Source organism: Candoia aspera, chromosome 1 (assembly GCF_035149785.1).
Source record: "Candoia aspera isolate rCanAsp1 chromosome 1, rCanAsp1.hap2, whole genome shotgun sequence".
Taxonomy (NCBI): domain Eukaryota; kingdom Metazoa; phylum Chordata; class Lepidosauria; order Squamata; family Boidae; genus Candoia; species Candoia aspera.
The window spans coordinates 55,224,636-55,245,788 of record NC_086153.1 but is presented as its reverse complement, the minus strand read 5'-3'; the positions used below and the strand labels follow the sequence as shown (position 1 = coordinate 55,245,788).

At 38.1% G+C, this 21,153-nt stretch overlaps 1 protein-coding gene across 1 annotated transcript in view; it reads right to left on the bottom strand.

Moving 5' to 3' along the window:
* The window catches only part of GALNT14 (polypeptide N-acetylgalactosaminyltransferase 14), a 294,843-nt gene that overhangs the window by 89,033 nt on the left and 184,657 nt on the right, over positions 1-21,153 (bottom strand). Inside the window, exon 3 of the mRNA XM_063304437.1 lies at positions 10,269-10,367. Coding sequence (XP_063160507.1) covers positions 10,269-10,367 — 99 coding nt within the window. The remainder of the gene's footprint in view (positions 1-10,268; positions 10,368-21,153) is intronic.

Genomic DNA, 21,153 nt, shown 5'->3' with positions numbered 1-21,153 from the left:
AATAAATAAATAAACTCAAGGTGCCAGTTGTCGCCTTTAAACCCACTAATGGCTTGAGGCCAGGCGACTTCCAGGACTGTCTTTCCCCAGTTGTTCTATCTGTCCCATCCCAGCAGGAGGGGCATATTCTGGGTCCCATCACCTAACAAGTGTCAGCTGGCAGGGCCCAGAAGGAGAGCCTTTTCCATCTTGGCACCCTCCCTATGGAATGCCTTCCCTCCACAGGTAGGATTGGCCCCATCCCTGTTGGCCTTCAGTAAGGCCCTGAAGACATAGCTCTGTGCCCAAGCGTGGGGCCCCAAGTGTGGGACAGAGCCCAGTGCTTGGCTATGTTAAACGTTGAAGTGTGGCTTTCTGATCTTTTTTCCAACTGCTATGGGTTTGATATTTTTGAATATGTTTTAATTATTTTTAATATTGTAAGCCACCCAGAGTCATGTTTGTGAGATGGGCGGCCATATAAAATGACTAAACAAACAAACAAACTTTCTGTACAAGCTGTTCATTACAGTGCTGGGTTCCATTCAATGATGGTATACAAAGATATATCAAGGCACAGAAATAATTCCATATGAATTTAGATCCTGAACATCCCTTGCCACCTTTACCACCCGCATCCCCAGTGCAAAAACAGCTTGTAATTTTCACATTTGGAGTCTTCAGAATGAATCATTGGTGAACAGTCTGCAATCCAGCAATTAATTGCTTGAGCAAGTGGTAGAATTGCTTTGAATAATGAATGAGCTTGGTAATTGCACGATCTGCTCACAAAGGACTTGCCAATACAAAAAGGTGGGAAAGGGAGCTAAACAATAATAAAGCAATCACTGATCATATGGATTTCCCTGATTTCCTCCTTCCAGTCAAACCACAGATTCAAAGTGTGCGGTCTTCAAAGACCATCAGGCATTTGAGATATTTAACAAGGCAGAAACCTGTAACAATCAGAGCACTTTTTATGTAGTCCATGGGTGGGCAACCCACACCCTTCTACCTATGGCCTCCCAGTACTTTGAGATCACACTGACAGAATTTGGTTGCAATAGGGCACAATTTTGGCAATACAATTTGGCCTGTTTTCCAAGTCTCAGAGTAGTTTTTACAAAGAATGAAGTTGGAAGAGCAGGAACCAGAAGTTTCTACAGCACAGAGGCTCATAATGTCAGCACAGGTCAGGTGCCTCCCAAGACCATCAAGAGAATGGCAAAGTATGTCTTAATTCAGAAAGCTGGGGGAAAAAACCCTAGAATTTAAAGCCTAGGGTTCCTGATATAGACCAGGACCCTATATGTGATTTCTATTTAATATGGTGGGCAAATCTGCATAGGTTCTTCTTGTCTATAAAAAAGGGACTATTTTTGGTATCGTGAGCCTTCCATCAAGTAAGCCTATTCTTGAATGAGGTGATAAGTATCTGGAAAGATGAGATTTACACCTATGATTGTGTGAAGCCTAAAAATTTTAAGGGTGAGAATAAGAGTGGATTATCTCTAGGGGTGGATTGTCAGAAAAGATTCCTTCTTTTGCAAGACTGCAAGATTCTGTTATTGTAACCTTACAATAAAGGTAGTATTAGTACTCATGGTTTTGGATTCTTGTCTGGACTATCTCGAAGGGATGGCATCAATCCTGCAAGTCTGAAAGCACTTCTCCCCTCCCTTCCTGTTACTTTCTAGAGAATGAGGGAGAGTACCTTCCATGGCACTTTCCATGTCCCCATTCCTTCTGTGGACTGAGATATCTTTTGTCTGACCACAGTCTAGGCTGCTGCTCTTCCTCTTGTCCTCCAAGATTATTCTCACAGCCCATTACAATATGTCAGTATACTGCATATACCTAGGTGGGCCCAGAATAGCATGAATATGCTTGGGGTAAAACAGGGTTTTGATTGCACTTGTGGCATGTTGACCAAACTGTAACAAAACTGATGGGTACTATTCTTACCATTAGCATAGAACTGATGCATGTTTTACGGGTGTGGCTAGAGCTGGTGACCCAGTTTACAACTTCTTTATCATACTAAAAAGTCTTAGGTGAAAGACTTGATTGACCAAAGCATGGTCAATATCTATGGATCCATCTGATTACCAACATGGTACATAGAAGACTTGGCATATACAGGAAGTAAAAGAAAAAGAACATGACATAATGAATAAAATGAAATATGCTGTGCCTATAAAACTAAAAGAAAGGATTCAAAAGATTAGAATGCAAATGATTCAATCTTGTGGAGTGGAATATTGACAAATATATGCAGAAAAGTGCAGGTATAGGTTTAATTATGAATAAAAAGGCTAAAGTGTATGTCAAAAAGTATAGACTGGTGACATCTAAGTTGTTGTAGATGTGTATAAAAGTAGGAATCCATAGACTGGTGATAGTTACATATTAATGCTCCAGTGAATGGTGATAATAGGAAGAACTAAGCTGGGTTTTAGGACAAATTATGCAACATTCTGAATTAATTTGATCAAGGGGTAAAATTATTCCACTAGCTGACATGAATAGATGAATGAGAACAAAGCAAGAGAGAATAGAAAAAGTGGTTAGGCCATTCAGAGACCCAAGGACGAATGAGAATTATGACTGGTGAGTATCTGTTCAGAAAAAAGGTTTATTTTGAATACATGTTTTAAGCATGACTGTTCCTATGTACATACAGCAAAGGAATCAGTATAAATATAAAAATATGATAAAATAATTCCCAATAAAATAAATAGAGATAGATGTAAGAAAGGAGAATGTGGAAGCAGAGGAACAGAAGAGATACTTGGAGTAGAAGGGAAACAATATTTCAGTGCCACAAAGTTTGTGAAGTTATGTTAATGGGAATCATGAAAAAGGATACTTGGTGGAATGAAGGCATGAAAGAGGCCATGGATGAGAAAAAAGCATACAATAAAATACTGCAAAAAGGGAAAAGAAGAATACCATAATTACAATATACACCATAAAGTGAGAGAAAAAAGGTTGCAAAAAATGTAGTCAAAGAGAAATTTGGGCAGAAATTTGAAAGTAATGTTTTTTTTTAAGTGGCTGACAAGGACTAAACCAGGAGCTTTCAGCAAAATGAATGGAATTAAAAATAAAACTACTGAAATGATTTGGGATGCAACTGAAGTGAGGGAATGCTGGAAGAAGTGTTTTAGAGATTTATATAGGAATGACAGTGGTATGTTGAAGAGTAGGAATGAAATAGTATCCAAGAAAAAATAATGAAAAGCACTCATAAATGCTGTGAAAAACAACATGGCTGGAGATGTGGATATTGTTTGTGGAGAAATGTTAAAATACAGATGTGGTATGTTTATGAAATGCCTGTGCGGTTTGTTTAATGTGTGTGTGTGAAGACTGTATCTATGATAATTGGAAAAAGCCACAGTTGTTCTCTTATAGAATGGAAAGGGTGCTTGCAAAAACTATTACTTTGGGATTACTTTGATAAGGATTCTTGGGATGGTGTCTGGCAGAATACTATCAAAAGAGGGCAAGGGTGACAGGTAAAATTTGGGAAGTACAATGCAGCTTTATGCCAAGCAGGGCGTATGCAGACCAGATTTTTGCTTTTCAGCATGTTATTGGAAAATATATGAATCTGAGGAAGAAAGATTATTGTACATTTATTGATTTACAGGAAGCACATGACAGGCTTGAATTAAGGAATAAATGTATAAATAATGGTTGTTGTGAAGCAACAGTTAGTTGGGAACATGAATGTATATGTATTTTTGTATGCAGATGATGCTTTGTTGTTAGCTGAAAACCTGAATGATTTGCAGTGATTGTCTGATGCAGTGAGGAGCATCTGAAAGTTAGTGTGTCAAATACCAAAATACTTGTGTTTGACCGACAAGATGGAGTGAATGATTGCAAGTTATACATAAATGGTGAAAAATTAGAGCACATGTATTGATTTGTGTACCTTGGTAGAATGTTCATGAAAGATGAGAAAATGGATGGAGGAATTTTAAGATATGCAAATGTTGGTGGCAAGATAGTGGGTAGTATGAGGTCTACTGAGAGGAATGAATGTTTGTTAAAGAAGCAAAATGGTTGTGTTGTGGCTTTTCCCCACTTTGTTATATGGAAGTGAATTTTGGGTCCATAAACAAAAGCAACTTGAATGCAGTAGGAATGGAGTATTTAAGAAGTAAAACAAGAAAAAACAGGTTAAGAATGAATGAGTACTGAGGGTTTCCAGTGAAGGAGTATGGTGGCTGGTCGAGCCTTGTAACAGCTCAGAAAAATTGATATCTACCATGCGGAGGTTGAGAGTTCTGCGGAGTCGGAGAGAGACAGGCAGACCTCGTAGGCAGCGCTAGAAAAGGAGCGCTGCCGGCAAAAGACTCCAGCGGCTTCAGAGCGGCAGGCAAAAGCTTTGCTTTCTATTTCAATACTTCGCTTTCGCCACAACAACAAAGCAGCCAGGAAGCCTGGAGGTACATCAGTAGAACCCGCATGAGTAGCCTAGTCATCTAGGCAATTCTGCAGCCCCCTTCATCTCTAGTAAAAGATGCAACAACTTTTGACTACAAAAGTGAAAAAGAAGAAACTTTCTAAGCGGAGGGAAAATATTTTTTTTTTCTATACTTTGGAGACCAAAAAACTTTACTGCCAGTCCTCACTTAAAAGGAACTGAATTAATTAATTAATTTCTAACGCCATATTGGACTATATTGCAGATGTTTATAAGATTATTTTGAATTGTATGCTCTGTATGTTTTGATATAAATATTATACACTGCTTTATATAGATAAATATAACATTAGGTGTAGTGATTAATTTAGATAAATAAAGATTTTTAGAAGGACAAAATTAACACAAGGAGACAGAACAGGAGAGGCTCAGAAACCGGGGAAGGAGAATGGTTGAAAGCTATGTTTGAAGATTTTACGCAAAAAACAATTCAAAATATTACTCAAAATTTAACACAACTATTAGAGGAGAAAATAGATGGCTTTGAAAAAAGGTTAGATCATAAGTTAGAGACGATGGACAAAAGAATAAAAGCAGACATTCAAGAGGTAAGAGAAAGAGTGGAGAAATTAGAAGTAGAAAATGATATAGAATTAGACCGATTAACTGTGTTAGAGTTAAAAGAAAAAGAACATTGTGTTAGACTTAGAGGTGTACCTGAAACAAAAGAGGCAGAAATAAGAGAAATAGTGGTTCAAATGCTTGCAAGTTTAATTGAATGGGAGGAAGAAAGGCTAGAAGAAGATATAGAAAAAATATTTAGAGTTAATTCGAAATATGCAAAAATTAACCGGAAACCAAGAGATATAATAATTGAATTTGCAAGGAAGAAGACCAAAGATTTGATAATACAGGCCTCCTGGGGGGAAAAAATTAATATTGAAGGAGAGGAGATTATGATACTGAAAGATATACCACTGAGAATATTAAAAAAAGAAGAAATTACTTTTTTCTTACTGAAGTCCTTAAACAAAATAAAATCCCCTTTAGGTGGGAAGTATTGGAAGGTGTGAATGTCACATTTCAACAACAAAGATATAAATTAAATACTATTTTTAAGGCTCAGGAATTTCTCAGAAAACATAAGAAAGATTTAGAATCAGAAGCAGATAGAAGGGAAAGCCCAAAAAGTAAAGAAAGTAAAGTGAAACATTTAAATACAGAGGAACAAAGTGCAGAGGAACTAACTTCAAGTTCTAAAGAATTTGCAATACTCCTTTCCAATGAGTGAATTAAAATGCCTTTCCTGGAATATAAATGGAGCCAACACCCCAGCTAAAAGGAAAAAAGTATTTCACTATTTATACAAATTAAAATAAGATATAATATGTCTTCAAGAAACTCATATTGCAAAAAAAGATAGTAAATATCTGGTAAATAACAAATTAGGAAATGAATTTATAGCAGCAAATGAAAAAAAAATGGAATTGCAATATATGTAAAACCCCATCTAAATCCTAAATTAATAAGTGTTGATAAAAATGGGAGATATTTAATAATAGAATTAGAATTACAAAACTCCAAAGCAATACTGGTTGGAGTATATGCCCCTAATGATAATCAGAATAAATTTTATCAAAGTTTATTAAATGAACTTTCCGAATTATCTTATAATAATTGGATTATGATGGGAGATTGGAACGGAGTTACCTTACCAATTATTGACAAAAAATCTGAACAACAAATTTAAAAAAATCAAGGAAAATTGCCCCAATCTTTTTTTGATATGTCAGAAAATTTGGCTATTGTAGATGCCTGGAGATATAAAAATGGTATGGCTAGAGATTATACATTTTATTCAGACAGATTCAAATCGTTCTCCAGGATCGATATGATATGGGTATCTAAAAATTTGGCAAACAAAATTTTAAATGTATCAATTCTTCCCCGATCCTTCTCAGACCACAATCAATTGGCTATAAAACCCCACCCAAAAAGTTACAGGTGGAGATCAAATGAAACTTCGTTGAGAAATAAAGAACTTGTAGAAGATTGCCAAAAGAAATTGAAAGAATTCTTTGAATGGAATTTAAATAATGAAGTGAGTATTGGGACAGTATGGGATACTAGCAAGGCATATATGAGAGGATATTTTATGTATTTAAATAGTTGTTTAAAGAGAAAAACACAACAAAAAATTCAAACAGTTGTTGACCAAATTAAGATAAAAGAAAAAAATCTTCAAATAAGACCATCAGATGAAGGTATAAACCATCAAATAAAAATTTTACAGCAGCAATTAAAAATACAACAGATGAAATTGAAAGAAAATTGAGATATATTAAACAAAGAAATTTTGAATATGCTAACAAACCTGGAAAATGGTTAGCATATAAATTAAGAAAAGAAAAGGAAAAAAAATATTACTAAAATTCGAGAAAATGGGAAATAATTAGTTGACAATGAAAAAATTAAAAAGGCATTTCATAATTTCTTTACAAATTTATATAAGAAACAAGAAATTTCAATTGATAAAATTAAGAACTATTTATTAAAACAAAATTTAAAGAAATTAACAAAAGACCAAAAAGCATTAATTAATAATCCCATCAAAACCCAGGAAATTATAGAGGCAATTAGAAAATTGAAAATAGGCAAAGTTCCAGGTCCAGATGGATTTTCAGCAGGTTATTATAAATATTTTCAAGATCAAATTTTGCTATCACTTAAAGATTTATTGAATGCGATTCTGTTAGGAAATCCAATACCAAAATCTTGGTCAGAGGCAAATATACTAATCCCAAAAGAAAAACAAGACCCGTCACTATGCAAAAATTATAGACCTATTTCGTTATTAAACAACGACTATAAAATATTTACTTTAATTTTATCTGAAAGACTAAAAACAATTCTTCAAGAAATAATTATGACCAAAATGTTTTTTTACCCCAAAGATACATAAAAAACAATATAAGGACGGTCTTAAATATAATAGAGTATGCTCAATTTCATAATGAAAAACAGATTATGTTGTTATTTTTAGATGCTGAAAAAGTTTTTGACAATCTAAATTGGAATTTTATGTTTAAGACTTTAGAATTGATGGATTTTGGCAATATATTTATAAAAGCAATAAAATCAATTTATACATTTCAAAAAGCCAGAATTGTGATCAATGAAGAGATAACACAAGAATGTCAAATAGAAAAAGGAACAAGGCAAGGCTGTCCACTATCTCCTTTATTATTTATATTGGTATTGGAGGTTCTAACAGAAGCTATTAGAAAGGATCATCGAATTGAAGGGATAAAGATTAAACAAGAAACATATAAATTAAGAGCCTTTGCAGATGATTTAGTTATTATTTTACAAAGCCTGTTAACATCAATTGATTACTTCTTAAACACACTACAAGAATATGGAGAATTAGCTGGTTTTAAAATTAATAATAAAAAAACGAAGATGATAAATTTAAATATGCCACAAAATAATCAGAATGTATTAGAAATTAAATCAGGATTTAATAGTGTCAAAAAAGTTAGATACTTAAGGATAGAGATTTCAACCAATACTAGGGAGTTATTCCAAAATAATTATGTTAAAATATGGAAGGAAATTAAACAAGATTTATTGAGGTGGGAAAAATTAAATTTATCACTTATGGGACGAATCTCTGCAATTAAGATGAATATTCTGTCGAAAATGCTATTTTTATTTCAAACTATTCCAATATTTATAACTGATAAAACTTTTAAATTATGGCAAAAAGATCTTTTAAAATTTATTTGGCAAGGGAAAAGACCAAGAATTAAATTACTACAAGAAGACAAGGAAAGAGGAGGCTTGGGTCTTCCCGATTTCAGGCTATATTATGAGGCATGTGGTTTATTATGGTTAAAAGAATGGATCACCCTACAAGATCATAAATTACTAAATTTAGAAGGGCATGATTTAAAATTTGGATGGCATGGCTTCTTATGGTATAACAAATTGAAAGTAAATAAAACATTTAACAATCATTGTATTAGATCTTCTATTCTTAAAATTTGGGAAAAATATAAATCTACTCTAACATCGACAATACCACTATGGATTTCCCCACAAGAAGCTTTTGTAAGGCGAGAAACAATAGGAAACTATAAGTGGCTAAAATATTTGGATTTAATAATATTTGAAGGGACTAAATTTACAATGAAAACAAGAGAAGAATTGGAAAATGAAGGATATTTATGTCATTGGTTTACATATATTCAATTAAAAGACCAATTTAAAGTAGATGGTAAAAGTTACAAATTTACAAAAAAAACTATCTTGGTGGGATGAACAAATCTATGCTAATAATGACCACATGATCTCTAAAATATATAAAATGTTATTACAAATGAGAATACTAAATGTACAAATTAAGCAATGTATGAATAAATGGGAGAAAAATTTTGGATACAATATTGAATATGATGTTTGGGAAAGAATGTGGACTAAGGGATTAAAATTTACATCAAATTATAATTTAAAAGAAAAATTTTATAAAATGATGTACATGTTACCACCCCTGAAAAATTATCGAAAATGTTTCGAAATACGTCAAATGTCTGTTGGAAATGTAAAAAAGAAATTGGAACTTTATATCATATGTGGTGGACTTGTAAAAAAGCAAAAAAATTTTGGTCATCTATACATAATATAATTTGTAAAATGCTGGCAGTTAATATTGATAAATTACCGGAACTCTATTTATTGGGCTTTATGAACAAAGATTTGGAAAAAAAACCATGGAAAACTTCTACTGTATTTGATTACTTTGGCCCGAATTCTCTACGCTGCAAAGTGGAAAGAAGAATTAATCCCAACTGTGGAGGAATGGATACTTAAATCCCTAAATTTGGCGCAAATGGCAAAACTAACAGACCAACTAAATGATAAAAATATGGAAGATTTTCAAAAGGACTGGACACCCTTTTTCAAATATGTGGAATGGACTCAAAAAGTTAATATGAATATATAGTATATAAATAGCAAATTACTTAGTTGTTTAATCTCTTTTTAGAATTAATGAAGGCAATTTAGAGAATTAAGGGAAAAAAAATAACACACTAGGATACTAAGCTGTACTGTCTAGAAAGTTGGAAACCCTAATCTTTCTATTTATTTTTCATCTTATCCCCCCTCTTTTTTATTTTTATTTATTTTTATATATATATATACACATATATTTTCCTTTTTTCTTTTTTTTCCTCTCTCCTCTCTTCTTTTTTCTTTTTCTTCTCTCTTCTTTTCTTTTTTGTATTGTAAGATATTATTGTTTGTATATAATTCTATGTTTATTAAATAAATTAATAAAGAATTTAAAAAAAAGAATGAAAGAGTACTGAAATAATGTGGATTGAGTACAGAAATAAACAACCAATTCAAAAGAAGCATATTGAGATAAGAAGTTTAAAGAATAAAAGGCTGTGTATGAAGCAATGTGCAGATGTGGTAGAAAACAAGGATGGTTTGCCAGGATAGAAAGCTGAGGAGATGCTTAATGAATGGAGTTGGTATAAACTAGTTAAATTAGTTTTAGCTATATTTTGTTTTCTTTTTCTAAACTCATATGATTAATTCCTTAAACCTTCTTACTCCTTTTCTGCACTCCGCTTACTCCATAAGGGTATGGCCTCATGGTTATGTGTACATGCTCATCTGGTGTCCATGGCAGCTGATACAGTCATTTTGTGTCCATGGCAGCTGATACAGTCATTTTTATTTATAGATAACTCCAATTTTTTTAAAGGTAACTTTTATAAAATAGTTGAAATCTTGGATGCTATGCAGTTCTCCCCTTTACCATTATGTGAATAAATCTCACCTTCTTATCGTCCTTAGCAACGTAGACCGAGCTTCATTATGGAAGGTGATAATGATGCTGGTTGGTGGCAGATCTGTACGATAGTGTAAAGTAGTGCATCTGAATGAAGAAATTAAAAAGTATTACTTAATCTATGAAAAGCTTTAAAAAGTGTTATTCAGTAAGTTCCTTTCTTAACAGAAAATGTTAGGCAATATGCAATAGTGTAGCTAAACCAAGAATTGACAATAATGTTACTATATTACTGTATATTTTGAGAAAAAAAAACTGAGGTGATAATTATTTGGAGACTTCAGATCAGGTTTTTTTGGTGAGAAAAGAGTCAAAATATCATTAAGACAGACCTCAATCAGATCTAATTTGATAAAAATGTGAACCTGTAGTGACAGCAATGGATCCAAAAACACACTTAGACTGGCAACCTGAACACAAAACCCTCCTGATCAAATTAAACACCACAGAGCCAGACAAACATTTCAATCATGCCTAGATTTAGATTCATTTTATTGGCCCACAATCAATTACAGTGGCTGAGCATTAGTGCAGAATACCAAGTGACTCAGATGGATTAGATGAAAAGGCACACAGAGGTCATAGGAACATCATCCACATATTGATGTCACTTCAATTTATGTCTGTGGATGATCTCCAGCAGCTTCATATGGAACAGAGATGGGCAGTCCTCAGCTCCTAAGTCCCCTTCTTTGTAGCCCTTGAAGTCCCCTCTGATGCATGTTTGTTGAAACTAATGGCAAAATCTTCTGCCTGTTTAAAGCAAGGAACAGATTAAAATGGTAAGGCAGGCCAGCACAACTCATAGAGGGAAAAGGGCTACATTGCCACATTAAAAATAATTGCAGGCCACAAAAGAATAGCTGGTGCACCAATCAGCTATTCAGTGGCTAGTGCTGTGTGGCAGCAATGGAGCTGGCAGTGTCAGTGAGGCCTGGAGGTGTTTCAGGCACTTGGTAGTGTGTCTTTCAGGGAGTGGGGGTGGTGGTAGTGAAAAACTAGGTAGCAACAGCTTCGTTTAGCGGCAGTAGATTTGTCTGAGTGTTCAAAAAAACATCAATGGGCCACACAAGGCTGCTTGGCAGGCCGCAAGCAGCTCATGGTCCACACGTTCTACATGCCTGTTGTAGGGTAATCGTAAAAATAGCTGTATCACAATTTTTAAAAAAGTAAATCCCCTAACTCCCTGGAACAAAGCCCCAAAGCGAACATGCAGTATGTAATTGTATTCATATTGTGGCACTCAGCATCCTCCAAAATTTTAAGTGCAGCCCTTGCCCACTCCTGATGTAGAAGTTAAATGTCATGAGGGATAGATAGGTTTCTCTGGATCCCCACTATCATAGGGCCACACAGCAATTTCCTATCACCACTTCCAAAATATGGACAGAGAAGTTTTCTCCATCTATCACAGTATCAGAACCCTGAGTCATCCACTGAAATTAAGTGTGAGGAGATTGAGAAACAATTAAAAAAAACTTGTTAAATTCAAGACATAGTTGAGCTATGAATATCCTGCCATCAGATGCGACGATGGCCACAAATTTAGAGACATGTTAAAGGAAACTAGAAACACTTCTGAAAGATTCAATTATCGGTGGCTTCTAGCCTTGATGCAGGAATACTAACTCCTGAATCACAGGTAGCATATCTTAACTCCCAACTGTTGGGAAGCAACAGTGAAAGAGGGCTGTTGGATTCTGCTTCCTCTGTCTGTCCTTCCATCCAACATATTTTAAAAGTATAATATTCATTGCTTTTGTTTGAAACAAAGGCTTGTAATATGGTTTTTATTTATCTCTTTTGTTCCTCTTTTTAAACACGCTTGTCAGTCAGCCAAACATTATTTTCAAATTCTTGTCCCTTGGCATCATGAGATGCCTATTCTGTTTCTCTCTTTTTTCTCTTCAAAGCATTTTTTTTTCTTTTATCATTGACTATAACAACCTATCTTGTACAATTCTAAACCAAAGTAATTTGCTACTTCTGTATCTGTAGGGGTAGCCAAGCTGCTATAAATTCAGGGCAGAAAATATTCCAAAATATGTCTTTATACCACCTCGTATTTTAGAAAGAAAGCACATCTTAAGCAGCCTTATTTGTACTGCTTCACTATTAATGACCATAGTTTGTGGTTAAGTATTCATCCACACATCTTCCACAGCCAAACACAAAAACACCCTATTAACTGTTTGTCAAGGACATGAATGCTTGATGTTGTCCTCAAACTGCTCCCAGCTCACTGTGAAGGAAGTTTCTGCTCACAGAGTAGGTTTGCTCCACTGGGAAAAAAAAGTTTGTTTGTTTTTTTCCAATTCTGCCAAGACAAGCTATGTTGAGCTGCAAGTCTGGGGTGAATCGGTCCAAGGTAAGTTTAGCAAAGCAACCAGATTCTCCTGCCAAGCTGCTGATATGTGGGCAGCACTTCCTCACAGCACTGATAGTTCTGCTGGCAGCCCTGCAGAAGAAGTCATGAATACCTCTGCCATGGAGCCATCAGAAGCCATCAAAGTCTCTTCTGCTGTCACTCATGGGCAGCTTTCCCAACTGGGTGTCCCTTCCATCTGACTTCCCTTCCCTGTGGGAAAGGAAGCCATGTCCACCCTATAGGGGAAACCAAGCCTTTTTGGTGCAGTGAATACCAGCACTGAAAAGACCTGGTTACCCTCTCTCTCTCCCCCTACTTCAGCATCTGTTCTGCCTCTGGGTGGTGTCTGCAGCAGAAGCAGCAGCAGGAGAGAAGCAGGGGAGAACAGCTCCTTTGCTGTTAGTTCTCTGGTTGTAGGGTATGATCACAGTAAGATTGGACCTGGCGGCAGAAGATCTATGGCATCAAAGGAGGCATTCCTCACCCCTCTCCTTCTGGTAGAGACAGGTCCCCTACTATGGTTTGTTGCTGAGGCAGAATAAAATCTGGAAGTGCAGTCAGCATTTCCTTAAACTGGCACATGGAAGACACAGCAGAATTATCCAATTACTTCTGAACCATAAGATAAGAAACAATAGTCTTGATTTACAAGGATACACATTTTGGTTGGACAACTGGATAACTTCTTAACAATAAGATCTGTTTAACAACAGATATCTTTGGGAGGCAGTAGACTCTCTTTACCTGAGGTGTCTAAACAGACAGATAGCCATCCATCAGGAATGCTGTATAGTGGATTACTGCACTGGACAGCCAAATACTGGTCCCTTCTAAACTTTATATTCTATGGTTATAAGCAAAATAGAGAAAAGTGATTTTTCAAAAGCCAGAATTGCATAGAATTGTGTATTCTGGGGAATATAATGAATGTATAAGAAATTAAGAGATAGCTGCCATGTTTGGGGTCCCACACCATAAATTCATATCTTGTGCCCCCATCCACAGCTCTATCAGGTCACTCTGGACCTGATCCAGGAGAACAATTGTCTCACATTCTTCCATTGTTTCTATAGCTGTTTAGCATTTTGTTCATTAAGCCTCTGAAAAGAATGCCTTATTGTGAAAAATGAATTCATTTCCCTCAGACAGCAGGATCAAGAATAGGAAAACAAGCTCATCTTGCATTTCTAAATGTACAACTTGGATTCCCTGCCTTCTTCTCATAATGATATGTGTAGCTCTGTAGTGTCCCTTGAAAATATAGTAGACTTTTGTCAGCAGAAATTCTTGATTTTTTAAAAGTTCAAAATGGTTCCACTTTAAATACTAATTGGTTCCCTTTATAAAAGAGCATTCATCCTTTTTTTGACATGCTTTTCCAGCTCTTTTCTTTTGCACCAGTGTCCCCCAAATCAGATGCCATGAATAGTCAGAACTTGCTGTCTCTGCCTTCACTTTCTCCTGTCTGAGAGACAAAGGTAGAGGCTTCATGTAACATGACTAGAGAAAGAAAAAAGGAAAGAATATGAGCAACTGGTAGATCTATCTCCAGAGATCTCAGAAGACTTATTAAATGTGGTCTAGTCAGAAATTCTCTCCACTAAGGAAGAGTGGAGAGAATCCTGGAAGAAGCCATTAAACCATTGTAGATTATATGCAGTCAGAGGAGCATACAATATAAAACCTGAAGCCAATTTTTAGCAACCAGATTAAATATTTGAGTAGCCGGTAAAGAATCTGGAGATCTCTATAAAATCCAAAGCCACTTTTTAATACATGACTACAGCTTTAGATCTGAAACAGAATTGCTGGCCTTGGAATTCATGGAAGCAAGCAGCACTGAATTCAATCTTTTTCAGCCTTAGAAAGTGAAGATCACAACCCTGGTCAATACTCAGTGTAACATAGATTGCCTGTTTAGCAAAGACTAATTTAATTTTTTTGTCTTCACCAACTTAGAGATGAAACCCAGTGCAACTAGTGATCTCATTTCAAGGGATTTCTGCACAGGGCAAGGTTATCAGCAAATATTAAGATTAGTCTTAATATTGTGTATATATATATATATATATATATGCATTATGCTTTGTGGCTACTTTTGTATCTCAAAATAATCAAAGGTTGAACTGCTCCTGAAGAAAAGTCATGTACTTTGAAATACTGTTCCTCTCTTCTTCTTAAATGGCTGGTTTTAAAGGGACACTAACTACCCAGGCAGAGATGGCTGATATAGGTTACCAAAGCAATGAAGAAAAGGGGCATTTTTTAATGTGGATCTGTTTGAGAGGGAGAGACATGCTGCAGACCAGCACCGAGACACCAAAGCAACACTTTGGAAGAAAACAGGGAAGAGCTACTGGGTAAGTCAAGAATAAGAGACAGCAATGAGGAAGAAAGACTTTTATTTGGCAAAATAATCCATAATTTAGTATTATGTCTGAAGTCAGTGTATCAAGCTTGAGTGAAGAATGACATTTGAATTTTGATTTTTTTTTTTAAGAAATACCTCCAGAATTGATCATTAATTGAAATAAGGCTGTGGTATCCCTGTTTCTAATTCATTAAATCTATCTTTATTGCTCATTTATATTTTTAGTTAATCTTGTCGTGTTGTACAGATTTAATTCTATTTCTAAATACTTTGGAATCCACTGTAACCCACTATAGTTTTATATATTTCTCAGATTGAATATCCTTAAAACCCATCCTGCATTGAACTGTATGTTAATTCAGCATAGAAATTAGCCTCGAAGAATAGCCAGCAAAATGCCATTCACAAAATGCTCAAATGTGCCATGATAGCAAAAGCTGCTATTTCTAGTTCATTCCCATCATACAGATGACATACCGCCTCTGACAACAGATATTCCACTTTTGTATTCCTGTTATTATTAGCCACTGACAGACTTGCCGGATATAACTTTTAAAACAGCCTTTGCGTTAACAGCTATCACTATTTTTTTGTGCCCATAAATTCTGAACGCTCACATTGTATTACAGGAAGATATATATTAGTCCCCAATGCCAATAAATTTGCCTACATTTAGGTCTAAATAAACTTGCTAGCTTAGTTTATGTCTTGGAAATTCTGTATCTGTTCACAGCTGGGGCTATATTAGATGTCACAACTGCTATCCTCAAGCCTCTCTTTCTGGTGAAAATGCAAAGCCAAATCCAGCAAGTATAATTACTGCTTAATAAATTAATATTTACTTCAAAAATCATTGTTCATATCTCCATGTTTATTTGCTGCATATTTTACTGGCGTCTGAGTGTTTTCTTTTCTAGGCCCTCCTCTTCCTCCTCCCCATCTTCTTTGATTGTCAGGGGAAAAAAAAGATCTTTCACATGAAGGAGGGAGATAGCAGCAGCTGTGGCTGTAGTGGCAGGGAGGATTCATAGAAACCTTGCTAGAAAATCTCGTAAGAGAAGGAAAGGGTAGCTTGTGTAAGAACATTCTCTCTCTACCTAAAGTGCCCTCATAAATAGGCAGTGTGATGGAGATTGAGGGGGTGGGGGGGGGAGAGAGGACAGCGCATTCCAGGCTGATAAACATTCTCACAGTTTGCACTCCCTGGAGAGTGTGGAGGAGCTGAGGAAGAAAGTGAGACTAGCCCTGCCCTAGATTGCCCAAGAGTATTTTTCCCTTTAGCTCAGGGAATCTTTAGTCTGGCAAGATTCTGAATATGGTACAGAACAATAATGGAACTAGAGTTGCATCTGACTCAGCATAGTTTTCTTCGCTGATTACTCTGACAGGCAGCTTGCATTTTGATGGGTTTTCTAATGGGACTCCTATAAATTCAGTGGGTCTCCCAGGTAGGGACTGGCAGCAGCATAAACAATGGTCCAACCAATCAGAGCTAGATGGCAAACCACTGTTTCAATTTGTCACACATCTGGTTTGCAACACTCACTCATGGTATTATGGGAAATACAGCACATGGGGACTCCACAGACCTGGTCTGGCATAGATTGGAAGGTTCAGGTATTAATAGTAGGCCTGAATTCTAAATATTAAACGTATTGGCTTCACTCACATATTTGAATTTTAAAAGGGGTTGAGTCATGTGGTTGATTTTGCATTGTATGAACTTTACACTGGTGATTTGTGGGCCTGTGCATGTAATTCCAGATGTTCTCTCTGAAACTGGAAGGTTTTTGGCATATCAGACTCTAATATTCTTTTTAATTGAGCCAGCCTGTTTTGTCAATATTGACTCCAGCAGGGCAGAAGGAATCACACAGAGTTTGCTCTCATGGTTGATTTATGTTGTATGTATGGTTTAACCATTTGTAAAACAAAAATAAAAGCAGAAATCTCAAAGGAGATTTTCAGCTTTGTTTTCAGCTTTGATTGGTATTACGCAGCACAATAATGCAAAGACTAGCTGCATAATAGTAGCATAATACACAGGGGTAAAAAATATGATTAGAAGAGCTTTAAAATTTAGCTAATATCTTTGATAAATCTTCCCAGGGCATTGCAATAAAGGGCTTTTGTCATGTTCCCGGAGATGGAGACGGAGAAATCCCAGCAGCTGGAGGCGAGGATGAAATCCATAGAGGATTTGTTGGCAAAGTTAACCTTTACCAGGGACACTCAGAAAAAGGAAAAGATGGGAGGTGAAGAAGGTAGTGACTCTCCTGACACCTCCGCGTCCCCAACCCCCCCTTCCCCCGTAGACAAACAGGGAAAGCAACGGAAATATTGGGGGGGGGGGCCCCCGCCGAGCAGGCCTCCAAAGAAAGCCTCCTTACCTTCCCCAAGTAGGGAGCAGAAGGAGAGAGGACGGAGCCGGGAGGGGGGGAGACGTGTGAAACTTCGACTGGCAGAGGCTCAAGAAATAGCGCCAGAGGGGCAGGAGGAAGAGCCACCACAGCCACGAAGGGCTAAGCACAAAAAGAGACACGATAGCCCAACCCGGGTCCGATATCGAGACTTTAATGTGAAGTTTAATGGGGATCCCACAAAGCTGTCATTTTTTTTGACGAATGCACACAGCTATATGGAAGAGTTTGGGAGCGTGTTTCGTTCTGAGCGGGCTAAGATTAATGCTGTCGCGACCCAACTAGAGGAGAGGGCAGCAGACTGGTTCGTGAGACTGGTTGACATGGACGCTTTGGAGTTGGATTGCTTTGATGATTTCATGTGGGCAATGAAAATGCATTTTGGTGATCCTCTAGCTGAGGAAAAAGCAAAGGTAGCCCTAAGGGAGTTGGTTCAAGGCTCCAGATCAGTCTCGGATTATGCGCTGGAGTTTCAAGCACTCTCCGGCAAAGTACAGGATTGGTCTGCCACCACCCTTGTAGAGATGTTCAAAGATGGACTAAGACCAGATATACTACGATGGGCGGTTGTACGGGACGACCCAGCAACGCTGTATGAGTGGATACAATTGGCTGCGAAGGTTGAGCAAGCCCAAGCTAAGTATACTCAAACTAAAAGAGGTCCCAAACAACAAGCGATGGGGAAACCTACAAGGCCAGCAGCTACTGCTAGCAAACCAGTGAGACGGTCGTGGCAAGAAGAAAAAGAAAGCCGTTTTGCCAAAGGATTGTGCCTGCGGTGTGGTAAGGAGGGGCACCTGGCAGCTGCATGTCCCCGCAGGAAGCCAGAGGAACGGAGAGACAGATCGGGGGGGAAATCACCAGTGGCACCGAGGAAGCTGAAAGCGACAGTAGCAGAGCTGGTGGAGGATGCAGACTTGTTTTATGGTGGGCAAGACGAAAAAGAAGCCTCCCAACCGGCGGAAAACTCCAGCCACCTGCTCTAAAAAGCGCCAAAGAGCAGGTGGAAGAAGAGGGGCGCGATCATGTCTCGGTGAGTGGAAATTTCCCAACGTTAACTGTGAGACTTAAGCTCGGTTCCCCTACAAAAACTGTGGAACTATGGGCTATGATTGATTCTGGATGCTCACGTTCCTTAATGCATCCTGATGTAGTAGCTGCTTTGGAGTTACCCACCTTCCCGTTGAAACGTCCCATGATTTTCACCCAATTGGATGGATCTATATCGGGGGGAAAACCAGTCACCCAGTCTACAGCGTTAGTGGCTTTGCAACTGGGTAGCCACTGGGAAAAGTTGCCCTTTGTAGTTGCACCGGTGGGTGGTCCCTTGGTCATTCTGGGGATGCCTTGGTTTGTTCAACAGAACCCTAGTATAAACTGGGTACACCGAACTGTTACTTTTGCAGATGGGTTCTATAAAGCCCCTCCTGGGGATGATGAGGAGGAGGATACCAATGTGGGGAGGGCAGCACTGTCAATGCTGCATACCCTCGCTGTACCATTGGAAGGGCTCCCGGACCAATACCAGGACTTTGCCGATGTGTTCGGGGAGAAGGAGGCAGATCGGCTGCCGCCTCATCGGAAAACTGACTGTGCCATTGAAATTCTTCCCAATGCCAAGTTGCCCAAACCAAGGGTATATGCAATGACCCCAAAGGAATTGGCTACTCTTCGTGAATTCATAGACAAAAACTTACAGCGGGGCTTCATAGAACCAGCCAATTCACCAGTGGGTGCTCCAGTACTCTTTAGATCAAAGAAAGACGGAACTTTAAGACTATGCACAGATTTCCGTGGGTTAAATGCAGTCTCCCTATTAAACAAATCTCCCCTCCCGGTCATCAAGGAAATGTTAGCCCACTTGGCGGGGGGGAAAATCTTCTCTAAATTGGACTTAAGGGAGGCGTATTATCGCATTCGCATTCGGGAGGGGGATGAATGGAAAACAGCTTTTAATTGTGCATTTGGGGCTTTTCAGTATAAAGTGTTACCGTTTGGATTGGCTGGGGCACCTGGGGTTTTTATGCAGTTGATAAATGAGGTCTTGCACGACCACTTGTTCAATGGGGTTTTGGTTTATTTAGATGATGTGTTAATATATTCAAAAACCATGAGGGAACATGTGCAATTGGTTAGGCAAGTGTTAACCAAATTGAGAAAGGCTGACTTGTATGCCAAGCTATCCAAATGTGCATTTCATCAAACACAAATTGATTATTTGGGGTATAGGATTTCAGATAAAGGCATTGAAATGGATCCTGCCAAAATTGAGGCTATTTTAGTATGGGAGCCCCCACGCACACGCAAACAGCTGCAATCGTTTCTCGGATTTGCGAATTTTTATCGTCCATTTTTGGAAAAATTTGCTGAGATTGCCTTACCCCTAACCGAATTACTCAAAACAAAGGGTGTGGGAGACACCCGCAAATCAAAGAATCCAGGGGCACTCCTAAAATGGACGCCTGCTTGTCAACAGGCGTTTGACCAACTCAAGCGACTGTTTACCTCTGAACCAATCTTGCAACACCCCGATCCTGACAAACCATTTGTGGTGCAAGTCGATGCCTCAGACTTTTCTATTGGTGCCCTCTTATTGCAAGGCAATGAGCAAGGACAATTAAAGCCTTGTGCTTATCTGTCACGTAAATTCTCTGAGACAGAGAGACACTGGCATGTTTGGGAGAAGGAGGCTTTTGCGGTGAAAGCCGCTTTGGAGAATTGGAGGCATCTATTGGAGGGGGCGGCACACCCTTTTGAAGTGTGGACTGATCATAAAAACTTGGAGTCCCTTACTGCCTCTCGTAAACTCAGCCCTAAGCAAGTGCGATGGGCTCAGTACTTCAGCCGCTTTGATTTTAAACTCAGATTCATTCCGGGAAAGAAAAACTTTTTAGCTGATGCACTGTCGCGCCAACCCCAGGATTCAGGAACAGCCCCAGATGTGGTGGGAACCCTCTGGACAGATTCCCAAATGGCACTAGCAGCAGTCACTCGCAGTCAGACGCGAGCGCAGCAACCTGACACCCCTGCCGGTCCTAGAGCGATACATGTATCCGTTCCTGCAGATTTGCAACAAAGGTTTCTGGCAGAGTTGAAATCGGATACTTGGTTGCAAAACAATCAGAGCGCGGTTACTTTGAAGCAAGGTTTGGCATGGAAAGATGATCGCCTCTATGTGCCTGTAACCTTGCGCAAAACCGTGCTATTCAGGTCTCATGACGATAAAACAGCTGGGCATTTTGGCTTTACAAAAACTATTCATCTAGTGCGTCGACAGTTCTGGTGGCCAACCCTCCGGCGAGATGTAAAAGCCTATGTCAAGTCTTGCCCTGTCTGTGCTACTGCAAAACGAAAAGGGGGGAAACCCCAGGGCTTTGTGCAGCCAGTGGCCAATCCCTCCCACCCCTGGGAGGAAATCTCTATGGATTTTATTGTGGATCTACCTCCTAGCCAGAGAAAGACTGTCATTTGGGTTGTTAAGGATTTTTTCTCGAAGCAAGCTCATTTCGTCCCTTGTGCGTCTCTACCATCTGCACAACAGCTGGCACGCCTCTTTCTAGTTCACGTGTACAGATTACACGGTAGCCCCGCCCGCTTGGTGACCGACAGAGGAACACAATTTACTTCACGCTTTTGGCGGGAATTTATGAAACTATTGGGCACTAAACAGGCGCTATCCACGGCTTTTCATCCCCAAACAGATGGGAATACTGA